Genomic DNA, 17,699 nt, shown 5'->3' on the forward strand with positions numbered 1-17,699 from the left:
GATGTATAAGAGTTCAAAGTAAAGCAATAAGTAAGAGATAATGATAATCCTTAAACATAAAGCACACTTCAAAAAGAACTATCTTACAAAAACCTTTTAAATTTGATTTTAAAAGATATAGAAAATCTAAAAAATGTTGAGTTCAGAACATAAAAACAGTTGGAGAAAATAAAAAGGGTTCAGTCTGAGCTTTGAAGTAATTACATGCACATTTCTGCCTCCGTTCACCATGATCCAAATTTCACAGGTCTGATTGAGTAAACACAACAATATATATTACCGATGATAATCCATTCACAAGTACACTCGCTTACACATATCGCCTGATATTGAGCCTGTAATTGATCGGTTACGGATGTTCAGCACATTTCCGTGGTCGCCTCGCTCTCATGTGACACAGTCATGCACACGGAGATAATGAAGGGAAATAGGATGGAAAAGGAAGGTGAGAAATATGGTGTTGGGGATCGAGAGCTGAGAAATATAAAAAACAGAAAGAGCATGCTGTAGATTCATATACTTCCTCCCTGATGTCAGCTTCTGCATCAATCATAACTCTTTCACTAACTACTAAAGGAGACCCATGGCTGAGAAGGGTTTAGGTCAGGGGTCACTAACTGGCGGACCACGGTCCTGGTCCGGACCCAGAAGCTGTCCCATATGGACCCAGACCTACAGCCAAGACAGAAGGTTATTATTTAAAACCTCAAGGGGCGCTTCTGATTTAACTGGTGCAGCTTTTGTAGTCTTTACGGTAGATGGTGAAGGTTGGGAAAAAGATTTATGAATTAAAACTTGACGGGGTGCGTCTGATTTAACTGGTGCAGCTTTTGTATTCTTTACGGTAGACGGAGAAGGTTGGGATAAAGACGAGTGAGATGAGAAAGGGAGAGAAAGTCAAGATGTGAAACAGAAAAGGGGAAATTCAAGCTTTTCCTCCCTTTATTTTATTCTTCTGAAGTTAAGCACTTTATTTAAACATTTGATTTATTTTCTCTTATTTTCAAATGCAGCCCTACTTTATTTAGTAGATGAGATTATTATTATTACATTAAACATATCAGCAGTCATACATATATGTTCAGTTCTATGTTACGTGACAATAAATATTGTCAAAAAGTTTTTGAATTGTACTGAATTCATTTGATTTGACAGTCAGGTATTTACCTCTTTAAATTTTAGTTGCTGGTTTAGGTGATATGGGGAAAAGACATCTGTTAAGTTTATTTTATTGACAGTGTTTTAAACTTTTGCATCACACAATTAAACATGCTTCTGGAAACAGGTTTTCGTCTTCTGTGATGCCCGATAGCGACCATTCACAGGATCTGATCTGCTACATTTTGGTCGCTGGTTGCAGCCGACATGAACATTCAGCTAACTGTCAGCGTGTTGTCCCACAGAGAGTGACAGCTCACCTCGATGTGGATGCCTTCCTTGGGTTTCTTGCGGTAGAACAGGCCTTTGATGTCAAAGTTTGGGCACCGTGTGTCCTTATGAACCGGTGAACGAACCCTCTCTCCTTCACAGGTGATGATCATGTATGGATCGACAGCTGTGGGGAAAAAAAAGTTTTTAATCAGTATATTGTGTTGATAATGGACACTGTGATTAATATGCATGTATGTGGTTTGTTTACTGATTATTTGGGTTGATTAGGTGAAGAGTTTGTTTCCAGAGCAGTGCGCTGTACTTTGGAAGTCGTCTGTCATTTAGTGTCGACAAAATACGGAGGATCAAGTCTGCACATATTTTTAGTCAATATTTTAAAAAAATATATATTTAAAAAAATATATATACTTAAACCTTTGCTGTTGATCATATTGTAGGATATGTTTATATTTTTTCAGTCTCATTTTGTAAAAATTACAACAAAATTCTGTATATGAGTGTCTAGACAGCTGCGTCCAATCAAAAACTCTAAAAAAGAACATAAAAATCCTGCACACTGGTCATCACTTGTACTCTATATATTTTTTGGTGTAATATTCCTGTTTCAATTGGAAAAGCTCAGTAGGGCTGTTGTTTGTAATTAGAAGAGCTCATTGACCTTATTTTGTATGGGCGCCAGGGAGAAGCTGCTAGTTCCCTCCGACTGTTGTTATTTCCCCTGAGCTCTGTTTACATGGTCGAGTTGCTGTTTGTCTATGAATTTAACCTGATCAATGTCTGAGAAACGAAATGTCGTTAATTAATTGAGTACAAGTGATAAACAGTTTGAAGGAGTTTTTGTTTCTTTCTCATTTATCAACATTTATCTCATTTTGGAAACCAAACTCTTCACCTTCACTACAAGTCATCAATTCTGTAACAAACCCACAACCTGCTCGCTCAGCAACAGTAAATCAAATTAAAGCCACTATGTGAAGGATATGAACGGGGACACGGACTGAAAACAGACTGCAGAGGTTTCATCTGGATTGTCTCTTTTTTTGGCATCAGAATAATTTGAAAGATGCTATAATCTTTGAAACTTTGGAGTCCTCCTGTTGAAATTTGTCTTGCTACCTCAGTGACTTCCTTTAAATCTCTACTAAAAATTCATTTTTAGAAACTTGCATTTCTGCGCTAATTGGTCCTTATACTCCATGTCACTGTAAACTTCTACTTTCTATTATTGTTTTTGCTATATTTTTGGGTTTTTTGTTTGATTTTATTTGTTTTTATGAAGCACTTTGTAATGTTGCTTTGAAAAGTGCTATACATATAAAAGGTTAGCCTTACATTTCAATATAATAACAAAAACATCTACACGTAGTGGCTTTAAAGCTGAGTGAGTTGTAAATGTTACAACAGTTTTTGCACACACTGGAAGAGATTTAAGGGAGAAACTACTACTGTATATGCAGGCTAAAGCTAAATCACTAAACTAAATGCATTTAGTTTCAGCAGATGGTGCTGTGGTACCTTGTGTTTTGTTCTGGAGTCTTTTCTTATTGGGATTGAGGCAGTGAAGCTCTGTGGGTGTTTATAGGAGTTTACAGCGCTTTTCAACACAGGAACATGATAATCAACATGCAAATACACAGTCAAAGACATGCTGAGATACAGCTAGGTATCGTGGTCCTACCTCCGTTTGAGTCCTGGCCCTGCAGACCCTCAGCAGTCATCACATGGACCTGAGTGACCAGCTGAGGGTAGCCACACATCCCTGTCCAACACGTCTGAGGAGGCTCATCCAGAGACAGCTCTCTGGGAGATGAAGAGTCCACATGATTGTTAGAGAAGTGTTAAAGCTAAGTGGACTGAAACATGGGTAGAGAGAGGAGTATGACATACAACATCTAGTTACAGTATGTAATACATTATGCCCACATTTCAACGAAACATGATTAATTAGTTTATCAGTTTAGTATAAGGTTATAATACGGTTAGCTATTAGCTTTCTACACTATTGTACCTTTACTTTTTTGTTTATTAGGACAAATTACACATTTTTTCACATTTAGCTGAAGCAGAATTTTTTAAAAAACATTTAGAGTTTGTTTGAGAATGACACACAAAAATACAAAAGTTGTCTCTTTTCTGTTTGCCTTTCATTAAACCACATAAAGGTTAATATTTTACACTGCACTGTTACTTTTATTCTCTTGTTTTTATCTGTCTTATTCCCTTTTTAGCTTCTTTTTTTATTTCCAAATGTAACACTTTTTAATTGCTTTTATATTCTGTTTTAATGCCTTTTTATGCTCTATGTAAAGCACTTTGAATTGCCTTGTTGTTGAAATGTGCTCTACAAATAAACTTGCCTTATAAACTGTGTTACTGTTGAATCAACCGACCATCCGACGAGTCCATCACATGACACAACGAGCATTTAGAACAATGTGGTTTTCACAAAAATGTTCTCAATCAAAGAAAAAAACATTTCTACTACAACAATTACCTCGTCTCCTCTCATATTACAACGTGGATGCCACTATAAAGGTAGACAAAGCCTTCAATCAACAACAAAGTCAATTTCCTACCATGTAATACTGCTCCCTGTCATGTACTTTATTTAAAGAATGGTCTATCAGTTTGCAGAAGCACTAACAACCCGCAATGTAAAAGAGTTTGCACATTACGTGATTCCACTTGCCATAAATCTTTGTAGATTTATTGGCTCACTGACCCCCTCTATTAGTAGTAAATGCTGCAAAACTTTGCCAGTCATGAGAGAAAAGCCTGAAACAGGTTGTTGAGCTCAGCACCCTGCACAAATATAATGTACTGACATAAGTAAATCTTCTGTGTTCACTTGCTAGCATTGTGACTTGTTGAAAGGCAGGCTACAAGTCTAACTACTGGACTTAACACATTTTAAAGTGCTAAATTGGTTGTAAAACATTTGATAATGCACTTGATGCACTTTTTTATTTGGTGTTCTGGCTGTTTTTTGACAGCTTAAGGTGCAGAGAGACAGGAAACGGGGACAGCGAGGGGCAGGACATGCAACAAAGGTCTGCAGTTGTGGTTATGCGGTATGCATCTTAATATCACCTTTGACTCTGGGAAATTATGCCGGGTCTTTTTCACTATTTTCTGACTGGATCTTACAGAGAAAAACAATGAATGGAGAATATAATTGGCAGATTAATGTATGTAACAACACGTGTTCACTGGTGCAACATCACATGTGATGGACATGACTGGTTACAGATAACAGATTTACTTGCAGTCTGAAGGCACATCAGTGAAGACACGGAGCAGGAAGTCACCCTGCTGCCCGGGGTCAAAGGTTGTGGGAATGATGACGTAACGGCCCTCTTTCAGCTCCTTCCTGAGGAAGACGCAGCGCGAGTTGATGTAGATGGAGCCCGCTACTTTCTGCTGGGCTGAATGCATACGGTACTTCCGATTTAGCTCCACCTACGGGACGAGGAAACGTTACAGAAGACATCTGAGGTCACTCATTCGTGTATATGTATGTTTTTGTGTGTGTTTCTACCCGGTGAATATCGAAGCCTATGGCGAGGTTTTCTCCTTTTCCCTCTTTGGGCGTGGCTCTCTTTTCTTTCTGCTGTAAGCAGATCAGCACCTCGTCCTCCACCTTCTTCACATCAAACACGTACTGTGAAAAAGGAAACAGGGACACCAAGTCACGCTCCGACACTGCTTACACACCTCTCTATCACGCACATGAACACAGTCACTACCTCGACCCACCTGAGGGTTCTGCAGGAAGGTGGTCTTGTGATTGATGCAGCCTCCAGATCGGTTGCGGAGGGGGTCTTGGCGGTGGATCCAGGAGCCTCTCATCACCTCCTCCTCCCAGGTTTTGTGGATGCTCAGGTAGGAGGTGTTGATGAGGCGGCACAGGATCAGGTCGGTGAAGTACTGGCAGAAGTCGTCGAACGTCATCCTGCAGGTGGGCGGGAAAAGGAGAGGAGAGAAGAGACCGGAAAGAGTGGATACCGACTAGAGGGAAAATCTTAAAAGAAGAAGACCTTCAACCGGTAAAAAAAAAAATAGAGGAAATGAGACCAGGAACAGAGGAAAGGGTTACATGTTAAAGGGAGACTGGGATTCAAAAATCTACAAACATTAGGTGTTTCTCCACAAACTGTATTCATGTTAATGTGGAAAAGCCTCTTTAAAGAAATAGTTCAACATTTTAGGAAATAAGCTCATTCACTCTCTTGCTGTTAGATGAGAAGATCAACAACATGTTCATATTTGTCCGTTAAATATGAATCTACAGCCAGCAGCATATTATCTTTGCTTAGCACACAGATAACAATTCATCTCCCAGCATCTCTAAAGTTTACTAATTAACACATTAAGGAGATGACTGCCTAGCCGAGAAATAGTCCAGAACCTAACTTCCTGTAAAACCACAAACTGTTGTTTTACATGCATATATGTGTTTATTAGTGAGTTTTAAATATGCTTTGGACAGAGCCACTCTGGCTGTTTACTCCTGTTTCCAGTCTGTATGCTAAGCTAAGATAACCAGCTGCTAAGTGGCTTTATATTACACAAACAAACTTGAGAGTGGTATTGATCTTCTCATCTAAATCTCACCAAGCATATTTCTCAAAATGATCATGATGCCTACTTTTAATTGTCTTGTTTCTTCTTTGGTCTAATCTTCTTCTTTTTTCAGTGTTTATATTGTTGTATTATTAGCTTTACAAGTTAATGGTGTATTTCTTGTGTATGTTTTATGGATTTGCACTTGTCTGTGTAGTATCTGTGTAAAATCTGCCCAAAATGTCACATTAGCATCAGTTCAGGTGCTCTACACAGTTAATGCAATCATTGAAATGCAATCAAACCTTTATACACTGTTACCATGACATCAAAGCTACGATAAATCAGTCTAAAGGAAGGGAACAACAGTTGTTAGTACATTTATGGTTCTCACCAGAACTCGCCATCGTCCTGCACGGTGACGCCCAGCTTTTCTCTTTCACTCTTGCTCACTTTGTTCCATTCCTCCGAACTGCAGCGAACAAAGACATGAGAGCAAACACTTTATTTACATCGACTGCAGAGAGAACCAGGGCCCATATTTATCACACTTACATTTAAGGATGCTCTAAAGTACCAACTTAAAGAGTAAAAAAGTGACTACTTACAGCAAAGTGGAAAAAAAAACTATCATATACTGTATATCTCATATGTACACTTACATTTTTTTATATATTTTAGAAAACTGTATCTATTATATACTGTATCTATATAGTAAAAGTAAAGATGAAGGATATTTATCAGAACTCTTGACTTTGTACTTAAGTTCTTACAGTGTACAGTGCAGAAGTGAAGAGGTTGTGTTACGTAGCACAACAAGGTAATGAAGCACCGTAAACGGAACCACGTCACCGCACATGCTCAGTGATGTCTGCCGTACACATAACTACTCTCCGGAGACTGAAAACCTGATCCTAACTGTTATTAGTCTTTAGAGCCGTTTATAAAAAAAAAACTACCCCCCGGTGCAGCAGTGTGGCTCACTGATGTGTTTTTAATAGTTTTTGGACAACAACGGAGGTCTACAGCACACAGCAATAAGATATATCAGACTTTGGATACACACACAATACTTTAATTGTTGGTTTGGCTCTGCACATGAGATTTGTTGGCAATATGAAACATATAGAAAATCCCTCGCCATATGCTTTAAACAGATATAATCCTCTTAGTAGGAGATCATAGATATTAATAGTAGGACATTTAGCTGTGAATCTTTTAATAATCATAATAATTGTAAAACTGAATTCTCAATCACTGTATTTTGCGTCTATCCCTCGTAAGCACTCTTATGTTAACGAGTCAAACTTATGTATGTGTATTTGTTACATCAAGGGCTATTCTGTATTTACTGCTCAGGGGAAACACAGACATTTACTGGATGTATTAGTGTTTATAATTCACTGACAAACGTCCACATCTCAAACAGTCTTTCAGACTCCATTTACAGTAACAGGTTTTTATCAAACCATGAATAAATTATTCAGTCAGAGGGAGCGAATGATTAAGAAAGAGGATTGATAACTCACGTCTCTTTAATAAAGTCTTTCTCTTTCGCTTATCAGTGATTCAGATTCCATTATGATCGGGTTTTACCACCTCCCTGTTTGTTTCACGTGAGTCTGGATGCTAACGATTCAAAGATGTCGAGGGAGCAACTTTATCTCAGGTTTATCTATTCCCCTAAGAGGTGAAGCGTGTGCAGAAATGGAGGAGTAATGCAGAAAGTAAACCTGGAATGAAACACTTTTTTTTTTTTCTAGGGAGAGAAGACAGGTTTATCCACCTGATGGAGCAGCTACTTGCACAAACCAGTCATTCTGATTCACTCAGACATTTTGAATTGAAGGGTCAGTCAGCTCAATTTTGGTCCGCCTGTTCTGGGAGTGTCCCGGGGAAAATGATATCTGAGCTGGACTGCACTGTCTGATATCGTTCTCTACATACAAGCAACGCTCCAACAAAGCTGAATTCAGTCATTCTTGTTCGCTCCGTGGCCCATTACTTTGATTGCATCAACATTTTTCATCAGCTATACATTTCCCATAGTGCAGCTTTCTTGTCATATGTGGATTGGTCGTCACATGACATGCAATCCCATAGAAACCGGTGTGTCCAATTTTTAGAGACAAACAGGACCAGTGCACATGGACATTTTAAAAATTAAATTAGTTAAATTGGTACAAGTCATAACAAGGTCACATATAAAAGGACGACTATGTTGTTTGTGTTGCTCTGGAAATGTTCCTCGTCTGACTCACCTAAATCACGGTGCAATATCAGGACAGATGGATGAAGAAGGCTAAATGAGCCTCCATGGCTACGTTCACACTGCGATCTTTAGTGCTCAATTCAGATTTATTGCTCAGATCCGATTTTTTTATATGGTTGTTCACAGTATTTTTTAAATGTGGTCAATATCAGATTCCAGTGTGAACTGGTCACAGTCCTGAACTGACCCACACGCGCAAAAGAACAATAACAAAAACATCACCCGTATACGCTGTCATACAGAAGTAAACATGGAGGCCTCAGTGTTTACGGTCTCATTTATAAGCCAGTGAATTCGTGAGCAGATGATAACATGGAAGAGCATGAGGAGAAAAAGAACCAAAATTTAATTATGGCTTTTTGTGGAGGAACGGTTACTTCTGTACGGAGGTGTGTATGGATGTAAAGTTGGAGCCAGGAGTGGTGGGATCGGGTACTTTTAACTACATCTGTCGGCACCTCTCCACGAGACTCTCGGGGCAAGACACTCAGCTCAGGCGGGTGAAGTAAAAGTCGCATGAAATCCAATATGATTGTTCAGACTGAGGTCGCATTGCAAAAAAAAAAAAAAAAGAATTGAAAATTGATTCCATGTGATTTGTGCTGTTCGCACAGATCTGAGTCACATATGAGCAAAACAAATCGGATTTAGGCCACTTTTGCCTGCAGTCTGAACGTAGCCCATGAGACACATTTTTAATTGTTTTATAGCATGGATGTTTGAGGAACATTTAAGAAAAACAACACATCAGGTCTTAATGTCAGTTGCCCAAAAATGACATATGGTTACATTGGAGTGACATCTAGCGGTCGTAGTAATTATGACCCGGAGCAGCAGCGCAGTTCAGATGATGTATATAAAAGTAACCCAACAGTGGACCGCTGTTTGTTTCCCGTTTCTAACTGCAAGGGTCTGTTTTTAACTGTAATTACAACCTAAACCCTCTGCTTATTATTATAGTCATGATGACGACTAACTTTAATTAACTGGTAACTTTAACACCACATGTTTTGCTGACTTGAACAAAGTGATCATTTTAACCCAAACTATGATCTTTCCCTAAACCTAACCAAGTTTTTGTGTCTAAACCTAACCAGACCTTAACCACAGTGTTGTCACATCATAAAGCATCATTATTTTTTAACAGTGATTTGTAACAGTTTTGGAAAAAACAGACAAATTATATTGCACATGGTCAAACGAAGTATTTGGTCATTTATTTTGGAGGACTTGTTGGGATGTATTATAGGAAATGGATACAAGACCCATTGATGGCGCCCATTCCTTCAAATAAGCAGAAAAAGTTTTTAGCTTCAGGTTTCTGCGTTGTGTGGCCCACTGCAAAAAATAATTGGCCTTCTATGCATTTGGAGATGTCTTGACAACCGCTTTTTTATAATAATGGGAAAAAATTGGCAGCAAGGCAGATACATCCATATTTTTTATCTCCAAGATAAGATCTGATAAGCTGCAGTAGTTCACTCATGCCTGTAGGGGGCAGCGTTGTGATTACCTGTCGCTCCAAGGGCCGCTCCACTCCTTCTCTCCCCAGGGGTTTCTCATGCGAATCATGTGCAGCTTCTCCGATTTGAAGAAGGCCAGCAGTCCGTGACCTAGCCGCACTTTCCGTACATCTGTCACAGCGTAGGCGTGGCCTTTGACCAGGCCACAGTCCAGCCGTGCCTCCATGTCCTCTATCGTGGTCGCCTGGGAAACGGCAAAACAGGGAGGTTTAGTGGTTGAAAACAGAGATGCTATTGTGGATCCCTAAAAATACACACAGAGGGAGGCTGGTACAGTTCCCTGTGATATTACACACAGGTAGAACACGAAAACACAGCTTTGAGTCTGTTTTTGATGAATTTCGCAGTGGCACTTTCTGGTGCGACCAAACCTTTGGAAAGTTGTTGTGGTTAATGTGTTAGCAAACACTTGTTTACACATCCAGCACACAAGCAGCACATTAGCTATAAGAGGCTAAAAATCTCTGTTGAGCTGTAGGTTGGGGTCATAATCTAAAGGTTTGTAAGAAATGTGAAGAAATGTAAAGTATATACTGTATATAATCATTGAATCAATTGTTAATTTGAAAAATACTGATTAGCAGAACTTAAATGTTTCTATATTACCGAAATTATCTTAAGGATTTAGCAGAAATGCTACTGGATGGCTCTCTCAAAAATCCAAATGCAAATTCATTTTGCACCTCGTAAAGCCATGCAAGGTCTTAAAAAAGGTACGTTTTCATGACTACAAGAGAAACCACAATTGAAGGAGTTTTCGTTGCCTGGGAAACCACATGCCCTAGAAGATTTTCAATATGAGTGAGCAAAAAACAGTGATGAGACACTTTCAAATTTGAGCAATGCACCATTTGTGACTCAAAAGCTTTGGATGGTGAGAGGAAAAGGGGAGAGAGTCATTAGGCCGCCTTATCAGAAAATTGATTCTTCGATCAAAAAAATGATGTGTTCGGTGCACTTGGCTTTTATGTAACACATTACACTGATAATTTCATACAGTATTCTTCTTGGTACAAGTGAGAGAGCCTGATTAATATGAGACACAGACAGTCGAATAGACAGACAGGACAAAAAGATGAACTACTTAATGGAATAATAAAACACTGGTTTTGTCCAAATAGAAGCTGTGAAAAGGAATACTGATCTCCAGTGAGTCCACTGCTCCTAAAAAAACAGCTAATCAGAGTCACGGTGTCTCGACCATAGGCTGCATTTAAAGATGGAGGTAATATTGGAGCTGGTTTGAAGTCCAGCATTACAGCTTATGGTTGATGCCAATTTTAGCTAAATTGTGCTAACAGGGCAGGCATCATAATCAAGTAGCATTAAACTAAATTTCCAAAATGACCACCAGCACACTTATTAGAGGGCCTGAATTTAGCGACTGAGACCAAGAAATAAACAACTTAGTGTTTCTGCAGAGAAGTTGATACTTTTTGAACTGGAGTCAACTGAAGCCAGCATCTAGTGGCCGTCGATGGCATTGCACTTTAAGGTATTTCCACATTGGCTTCAACCTCAAGCCGTGGTAATGTCCGTTTGGTCTCAACAATCTTTTTGTCCAGCCGTGGAAGGTCTAAGGCTGAACACTAAAGGTCTAACATGGTACATTATAATCAAAATATCTTATGAAATCAGTAGCCTATTAAAACATTTCTGTTATTAAATGAAATTTCACAGATTGGTCAGAAAACGACCATCTTCTGTCTATCTCTTGCCCTGTTGGCTACGGTAGGTTTTATTGTTGGTGCAGGACTTCAAAACAGAACTTTTTAATTACTTCTATTAATGAGTCTTTGAAGCATATAAAAAAATGTTTCTATGACTTTATTTATTCCTCAGACATTTGATTATATTTCTGCTATTTTGTTTTATTTTTGAAAATTAAACTCATGTCAGGTTTGGGGCAGGTTTTCAACAAGTCAGTTTCGGATCTGCTCCTACACTTTGGACCTCAACAGGACACTAAACTCACAGAGCCACCATGTCATGTATCATCACCAAGCGGCAACCTGCGGGGCTGAGAAATGAAACCAATGCATAAGTGCCAAAAACTGCAGTTCCTCAAATGGCCACTTGAGGCTCCAAAAGCGAGTCAATCTCCATAGACCCCCATGTTAAAATGCTTTTACAGCAGAAATAAACATGTTTACAGCCTGGTACAAAGAACAGTGTTGGTCTCTATAGCTAATTTCCCCTTTCATGACAACTGTACGGTGGGTTAATCTTTTTATAACTCAGCCGTTTAAATTTTGTTAAGCCGTAAAGTTATGCATAATGAAGAACATGGCTGCTTTGAGTGACAGGTCCGCCAGCCGCTAGGTGGCTTGTTTCGGCCATTCGGCTCCGCCTCTTTGCCCATTTTTGATTGGCGGGGAGTGAGGTGGACTAAGTCACTGCCAAGATGGCGACAGCCGGAGCGGCTCACTTTGAACTTCAAAACTGCTCATCAGAAACCAACAGGTGACGTCACGGTGACTACGTCAATATTTTATACTCTATGATCATCACCCTTCCTCTCTTATTCTTTTCTTTTTTTCCTTAAATCTGTCCAAGAAAGAAGAAAATGCAATGATAGTAACAGCCTAAAGATTCCTTGATCCATGACTATTATCAACCAGAATATCCCAGAATAACAATTTATGATATAAGAATACACACTAAAGTAATAACAACAATGGAGAAAAGTGGAAAATGCATTTTGTATGGTATTTGTCATGATCTCTAAGCTCTCATTACTCTTACTGTTGAATAATTGACCCTCCAGAGTTAAAACTCATGCATATAAAAGAGCGATATCATTTAAAAATTGAACTGCAGCGCATTCTGAATCACAACAGGGTGAATTAGTTCTTGCTGGAGCGCGACGTCAGGGAATAGGATCGACATGAGACGGGAGACAGAGAGCCAAACTCCTTTTCTCATAACAGTGAAATTCATGATACAGCATGCATTAGTTTTCTTAACAAGTAAACATGAATTCACAACAAGCAGAGAACAAAAAGAAGAAAGAAATTTTTGCAGGCAAGTCCAGGATTTCTTTGACTTGAATCATTAATCATTAAACTCTATTTGAAACACACTAACAATAACGTAAAAGGGAGACTTTAATACAGTGCTGTAAAAGTTTTCTAGACATCAAGATAAAAAAAAACAAAACTTAATATCTGTTTGAACTTCATAGATCTTTGTTCTCTCAAACATAGTCCTTCATGCTGACGGCCTCCAGCTCCCTCCGTTGATCAAAAACATTCTACGTGGGTCATTTCAGCGATGGCGGTAGAGTTTGAGGAAACTCCGTGACCCAGTTTGTAACACAGGCTCTCTCTTATAATGTTGAGAACTGAGTGATGTGTGTTGTGACAATACAGTTTCTTTTCATTCTTATATATATATTATATTTCAACAATTATCGAATGCATTGCAATGAAATTTGGTACAGACATCCCCAGAGGATGAGTCCTACTGACATTAGCGGTCATCTACTAGATACTAGACATCCTAATTTATTGTAGTTGCCAACAGTAGATTAACATTTTTGGGTCTGAGTGAAATGTCTCGACAACTATTACATAGACGGACTGGCACAAAATTTGGAACAATGGGTAAAAAGGTACGCACATCCTAAAAACTCTTGCTGGACCAAACGATGTTTATTTTTATTTACTCTTTGTTAGTTGCAGTGAGAGGCGTCTTCATTGTGGACTGCTGGTCTTACCTCTCAGCTTGGGATTTTATATTATTTAGTTTTTCTGCTGCATTTTGATTGTTTATAGAACATATTTAGTGTTCTGGTTGTTCTGTATGTTTTACATTAATAAATCCCATGGTTTGAGTGTTTTAAAAGGTGTTTGTTTGTTAAAAGAGTTTTAAATTGGGTAAATGGTGGATTGTTGTTCGCCCGATATGGCCGACCAAGGGTGGCGTAACACTCTTGTTGTGCAACGTTTCGATCAATCAGATCTTCTACAAACATCATATTATCATCGATCACAGTTGTCAACAATCGGAACGAAAAACAATATGATTAACAGTCAAACATAAACTCAAAGAGAAAAGTATATATTACATTTTTTGTGTCTTTCTTTTCTTTCTCTTAGGTTATATGTGACTGTTTTTTGCATTCCAGTTGTTGACACCTGCAATCGACTGACTTGTACTGCACCTCTTTCATCAACTTGTTTGGAATAAATCTAAGCAAGCACCTGAGAAAAAAAAAACCTCCATCTGAACACTCCCGAGGTCTTACTACACAATTCATAACCTCTGCTAACATGTGCAAGGTTTTTTTTATGCCACATCTTTCTATATATAGATAGTGAATAAGCGGATAAGAAAAAGGAAGTAAAGCACTCAGGTATGGTGTAAAAAGCATCTCTCAGATAAGCTGCAGTATCTGAACCAGCCAGGCAGCTCTTCACTTACCCTGATGGAACAGCTGATGAGGCCATCTCTGTTGTGGACTTTGAGAACCCGTTCAAACAGCTGGTTACGAGCCACCTCGTCTGTAGCCATCTGACCCTCCAGCAGGTCCACGGGCTCTGAAACACCACCCGTGAAGTCCACCAGTGCATCAGCCGTGTTTCCCCCATCCAAAGCCTCGTAGCAGCCGTAAACCCTGCAGGAGGAGAGTCGCTGTTACGTTTGTTTATGGTCATTAAGTAATTTATTGTCTGAATGCTGAAAAAAATAAGACTTTTCAATGCTGCTGACTTTGTATGAGTGTGTTCAAGTAGGAGTGCTTTTTTTCCACAATTTTTTAATTGCAATTCTTATCTAGTTAGTTAATAATGTTATGGTTGAACAGTGAACGGCGCGAACGAGAGTTCATCTTCAAAAAAGGCAAGCGTTTGGGCACATTTTTAAGATTTAGATTTAATAACTTGATAATTAGCTTTGCATGATGAAAGTGAAGTATTGTGTGAATACTTTATATTCCATCACCCAGAGACTAATGTTAGTGGAGGCGAGCACCAAACACTAACATACAAGAAGCCGACCAACATAAACAGCAGCACTTAACAAAACTTCAACAAACTCTGGTCGAGTGAAGAAAACAACTCGTTCCATAGTCTGTTTTATTTAAAAAATTCTGCGCCCGTAAAGCGTTTTAAATGACGATGGCTTTCAACGGTGTGGGAGAGAGGCTGTTAGCTTTCCTGCCAGTTATGTTTCACTGAGGACACAAGTGAATGGTTTTCACATAGTTCACTTCCATCCTTTCTTTATTAAACCGAGAATCAAGAGATTCACAAAGATTCCCACCCCAACGTTTCAGCGTGAGATTATGGGATTTATCTGGTGTTTTTCTTTGAAAGTTTATACTTATCTAGGCAACTTTAAAGGATAAGACGATTTTCTATATTTTTCTTACTATCAACAAATCTCATGTGCAGAGCCAAACCAACAATGAGCTGATCCTACTTAAGTATTGTACGTTTATCCAAAGTCTGATATATCTTATTCCTCTGTGCCGTAGATCTATGTTGTTATCCATGTTTCTTCACGTCGAACGTTAGTTTGTTTAGAAACATTTTTAGTGCCAGGAGAGTAGTTCTGTGTAACATAGTGCTGTTAAATAGTTTTTGGACGACAACGGAGGTCTAAGGCACAGAGGAATAAGATATATCAGAGATTTGAGATTTACTGATAATAAGAAAATAATTAAATCCAAGACTCAGTTTTTAAGATGACCATGTTTCTTGTCTGAAACTGGATCTGTATATTTGTTGGTACTAACTTGGCGTAGGCCTTCTCCACTAGAGCACTCCAGAACTCGTTGCTGTCGTTGGAGTGGCAGTAGACCAGCTGGTTGTCCACCGTCGGTAGCCGGTCGTCAATCACCACATCCACCCACTCGCCAAAGCGCCAGAAGCGGAAGTGGAAAATCCCGGCATACGAGTCTGGCTTCTCCGTATCCCACTCCTGCTCCTTCCAGTCAGGAATGACCTGCCCAGTGGGAAGAAGAGGGTGGCAGGGGAGGAAGAGGAGAGAGGGCTGGTAAGCCAAGCAAACAGCCACTGGTCCATGGACGATAAATAATGTCAAGGCTGCCAGAGTGCGACAGCGTACCCTCATGTCTGCTGATGCATTCAGGATTAGGGGACAAATTTATCACCTTGGCTTTCTCAGTCATAAATCCAACTGTAATAGGACATGGGTGAGAGGTAATAACTGTGTGTGTGTGTGTGTGTGTGTGTGTGTGTTTGGGGCTGCCTGCAATTGCTGTGGTCCAGTGAAACCCCTGTAACCCAGCCTCCATTTTGTGAACTGCAGTTATTAGTTTGACAAGACCTCCTAACACACACACAGGTTTCAAAAATTGCTTTAACCTTTGCTGATAAATAAAAAGAGCAAAATACAGAGCAGTAAAAAGCATAATCTGCAGGCAAACAAACAATATTACTCATGAACAATAAAAGGTCAAATAAATGTAACTTATAATGACAAACATAATTAAATGTAAAAAAAAAATCTTTCAAGTGACAGACTCAAAGACATTGTTTCCTGCCTAGATCCTTGCTTGTATTGTATTAACTCTCAGATGAATGTTGCTTTGGATAAAAGTGTCTGCTAAATGAAATTGTAAAGAAAAAATTCTATTCCAGTGATGTCCTTCCAGAGTATAAAATCTATGTAATCAAAAGAAAAAACATATTAAACACCTACGATGGTTTCCACTCTTTTTGAATTGTGACATAATATAAAACTCAGAAGGCGCTCACAACACCATTTATAAATGGATTCATTATATGATGCAAACATAGCCAGGCTCTTAAAGGAACAGTTCCACATTTTGGGAAATAAGCTGATTCGCTTTCGTTCTGAGACTGAGAGGAGAAGATCAACATAAATCTCATGTTTGTGAAAGCACTGAGCTGGAGTTGGGATGTGGTTAGTAGGCTTGGGTGGTATCACGTTATAGCAGGGTATTTAGAAATCCCACAGGTATGATTTTCAATACCGTCAAAAATACGGACTCTGAGTAAGCCTGGAGTAGAAGTGAAGAAGCAGAAGCAGCGATTGAAAGATTAACTTCACTGAAATGTTTTCTTTGTTTGAGCTGATATTCATCTGCTGGCCCTCAGTAAGTTTGTTCTTGACATTTATTCAGCTGTTTCTCTGCTGTAGCACCAGATGAACGGTAAGAGACAGTCTTAATTGTTTTATCTCTGAATTTTTGCCTTGTACTTCCACCTAAGCGCTCATATTCATAACTTATTTTCCACACAGTTGGCGGTTTGCGGGTCGGGTTTGGTGGATGATTTAACCTATCGTTAATACAAAAATATTGATTGGTGCAGATTTGTTCTTTGTTGAGTACCTCATCAAAACTAGAAGTTGCCATGAACTGTTCTGTGCTTTGTTGGTTTGAAGGATTCTGCATTCAGAGCCACAACGGCAGTAACAACTATTTTCAGCACTAAGTCATGTTGTAATTGCTCTTTAAAATGTGCAAAAAGTCCCACTGTGCCTTATCAGAGGACCCAACCTAGGGCACCTGTTATGTATTTCAGTGGGGAAACCTCTATGCAATAAAAGCTGAAAATGATGCAATGAGTGACACCACATATGAATTAACTGACAGTATGGCAGCAGGTGTCCTTGGAGATGTCAAGGTGCGCTAACTGAACAGCAGTTTCTGTCGAACCTCTCTGCAGGAGGTGACACTCTGCTGATGGAGGGAATCTGGCCTCTCCGGAGGACCGGCCATGTGAAGCAGCAACAGCTCCTTTAAAAAGAGGAGGAGGGGGAAGGAAAAAAAAAAACAATACAAAGCACTGCACCACAGAAACCTCAGAGTCATTTTGTAATCCTTCGGGAAGCAAGTCTCTCTTGCACTCCACCCGGCTACTGCTCACTCTCTGACTCTGCACTGATGATAGTGAGAGAGCGAAGGATCTATCTATCTAAGCTTTCATCTGGGCCCGGTGTCACTATGCAGGAAC

At 39.3% G+C, this 17,699-nt stretch overlaps 1 protein-coding gene across 2 annotated transcripts in view; it reads right to left on the bottom strand.

Moving 5' to 3' along the window:
• capn5b (calpain 5b) overlaps window positions 1-17,699 on the bottom strand; it is a 65,277-nt gene that overhangs the window by 7,960 nt on the left and 39,618 nt on the right. Inside the window, exons 4-13 of one of the 2 annotated variants that reach the window (XM_044369777.1) lie at window positions 15,491-15,699; window positions 14,176-14,368; window positions 9,741-9,934; window positions 6,350-6,427; window positions 5,149-5,344; window positions 4,931-5,053; window positions 4,655-4,851; window positions 3,071-3,192; window positions 2,908-2,958; window positions 1,419-1,555 (exon numbers count right to left, since the gene is read on the bottom strand). In XM_044369777.1, coding sequence (XP_044225712.1) covers window positions 1,419-1,555; window positions 2,908-2,958; window positions 3,071-3,192; window positions 4,655-4,851; window positions 4,931-5,053; window positions 5,149-5,344; window positions 6,350-6,427; window positions 9,741-9,934; window positions 14,176-14,368; window positions 15,491-15,699 — 1,500 coding nt within the window. The remainder of the gene's footprint in view (window positions 1-1,418; window positions 1,556-2,907; window positions 2,959-3,070; window positions 3,193-4,654; window positions 4,852-4,930; window positions 5,054-5,148; window positions 5,345-6,349; window positions 6,428-9,740; window positions 9,935-14,175; window positions 14,369-15,490; window positions 15,700-17,699) is intronic. The other variant, XM_044369778.1, reaches the window with a different exon arrangement.

This window comes from Thunnus albacares, chromosome 13 (genome assembly GCF_914725855.1).
Source record: "Thunnus albacares chromosome 13, fThuAlb1.1, whole genome shotgun sequence".
Taxonomy (NCBI): domain Eukaryota; kingdom Metazoa; phylum Chordata; class Actinopteri; order Scombriformes; family Scombridae; genus Thunnus; species Thunnus albacares.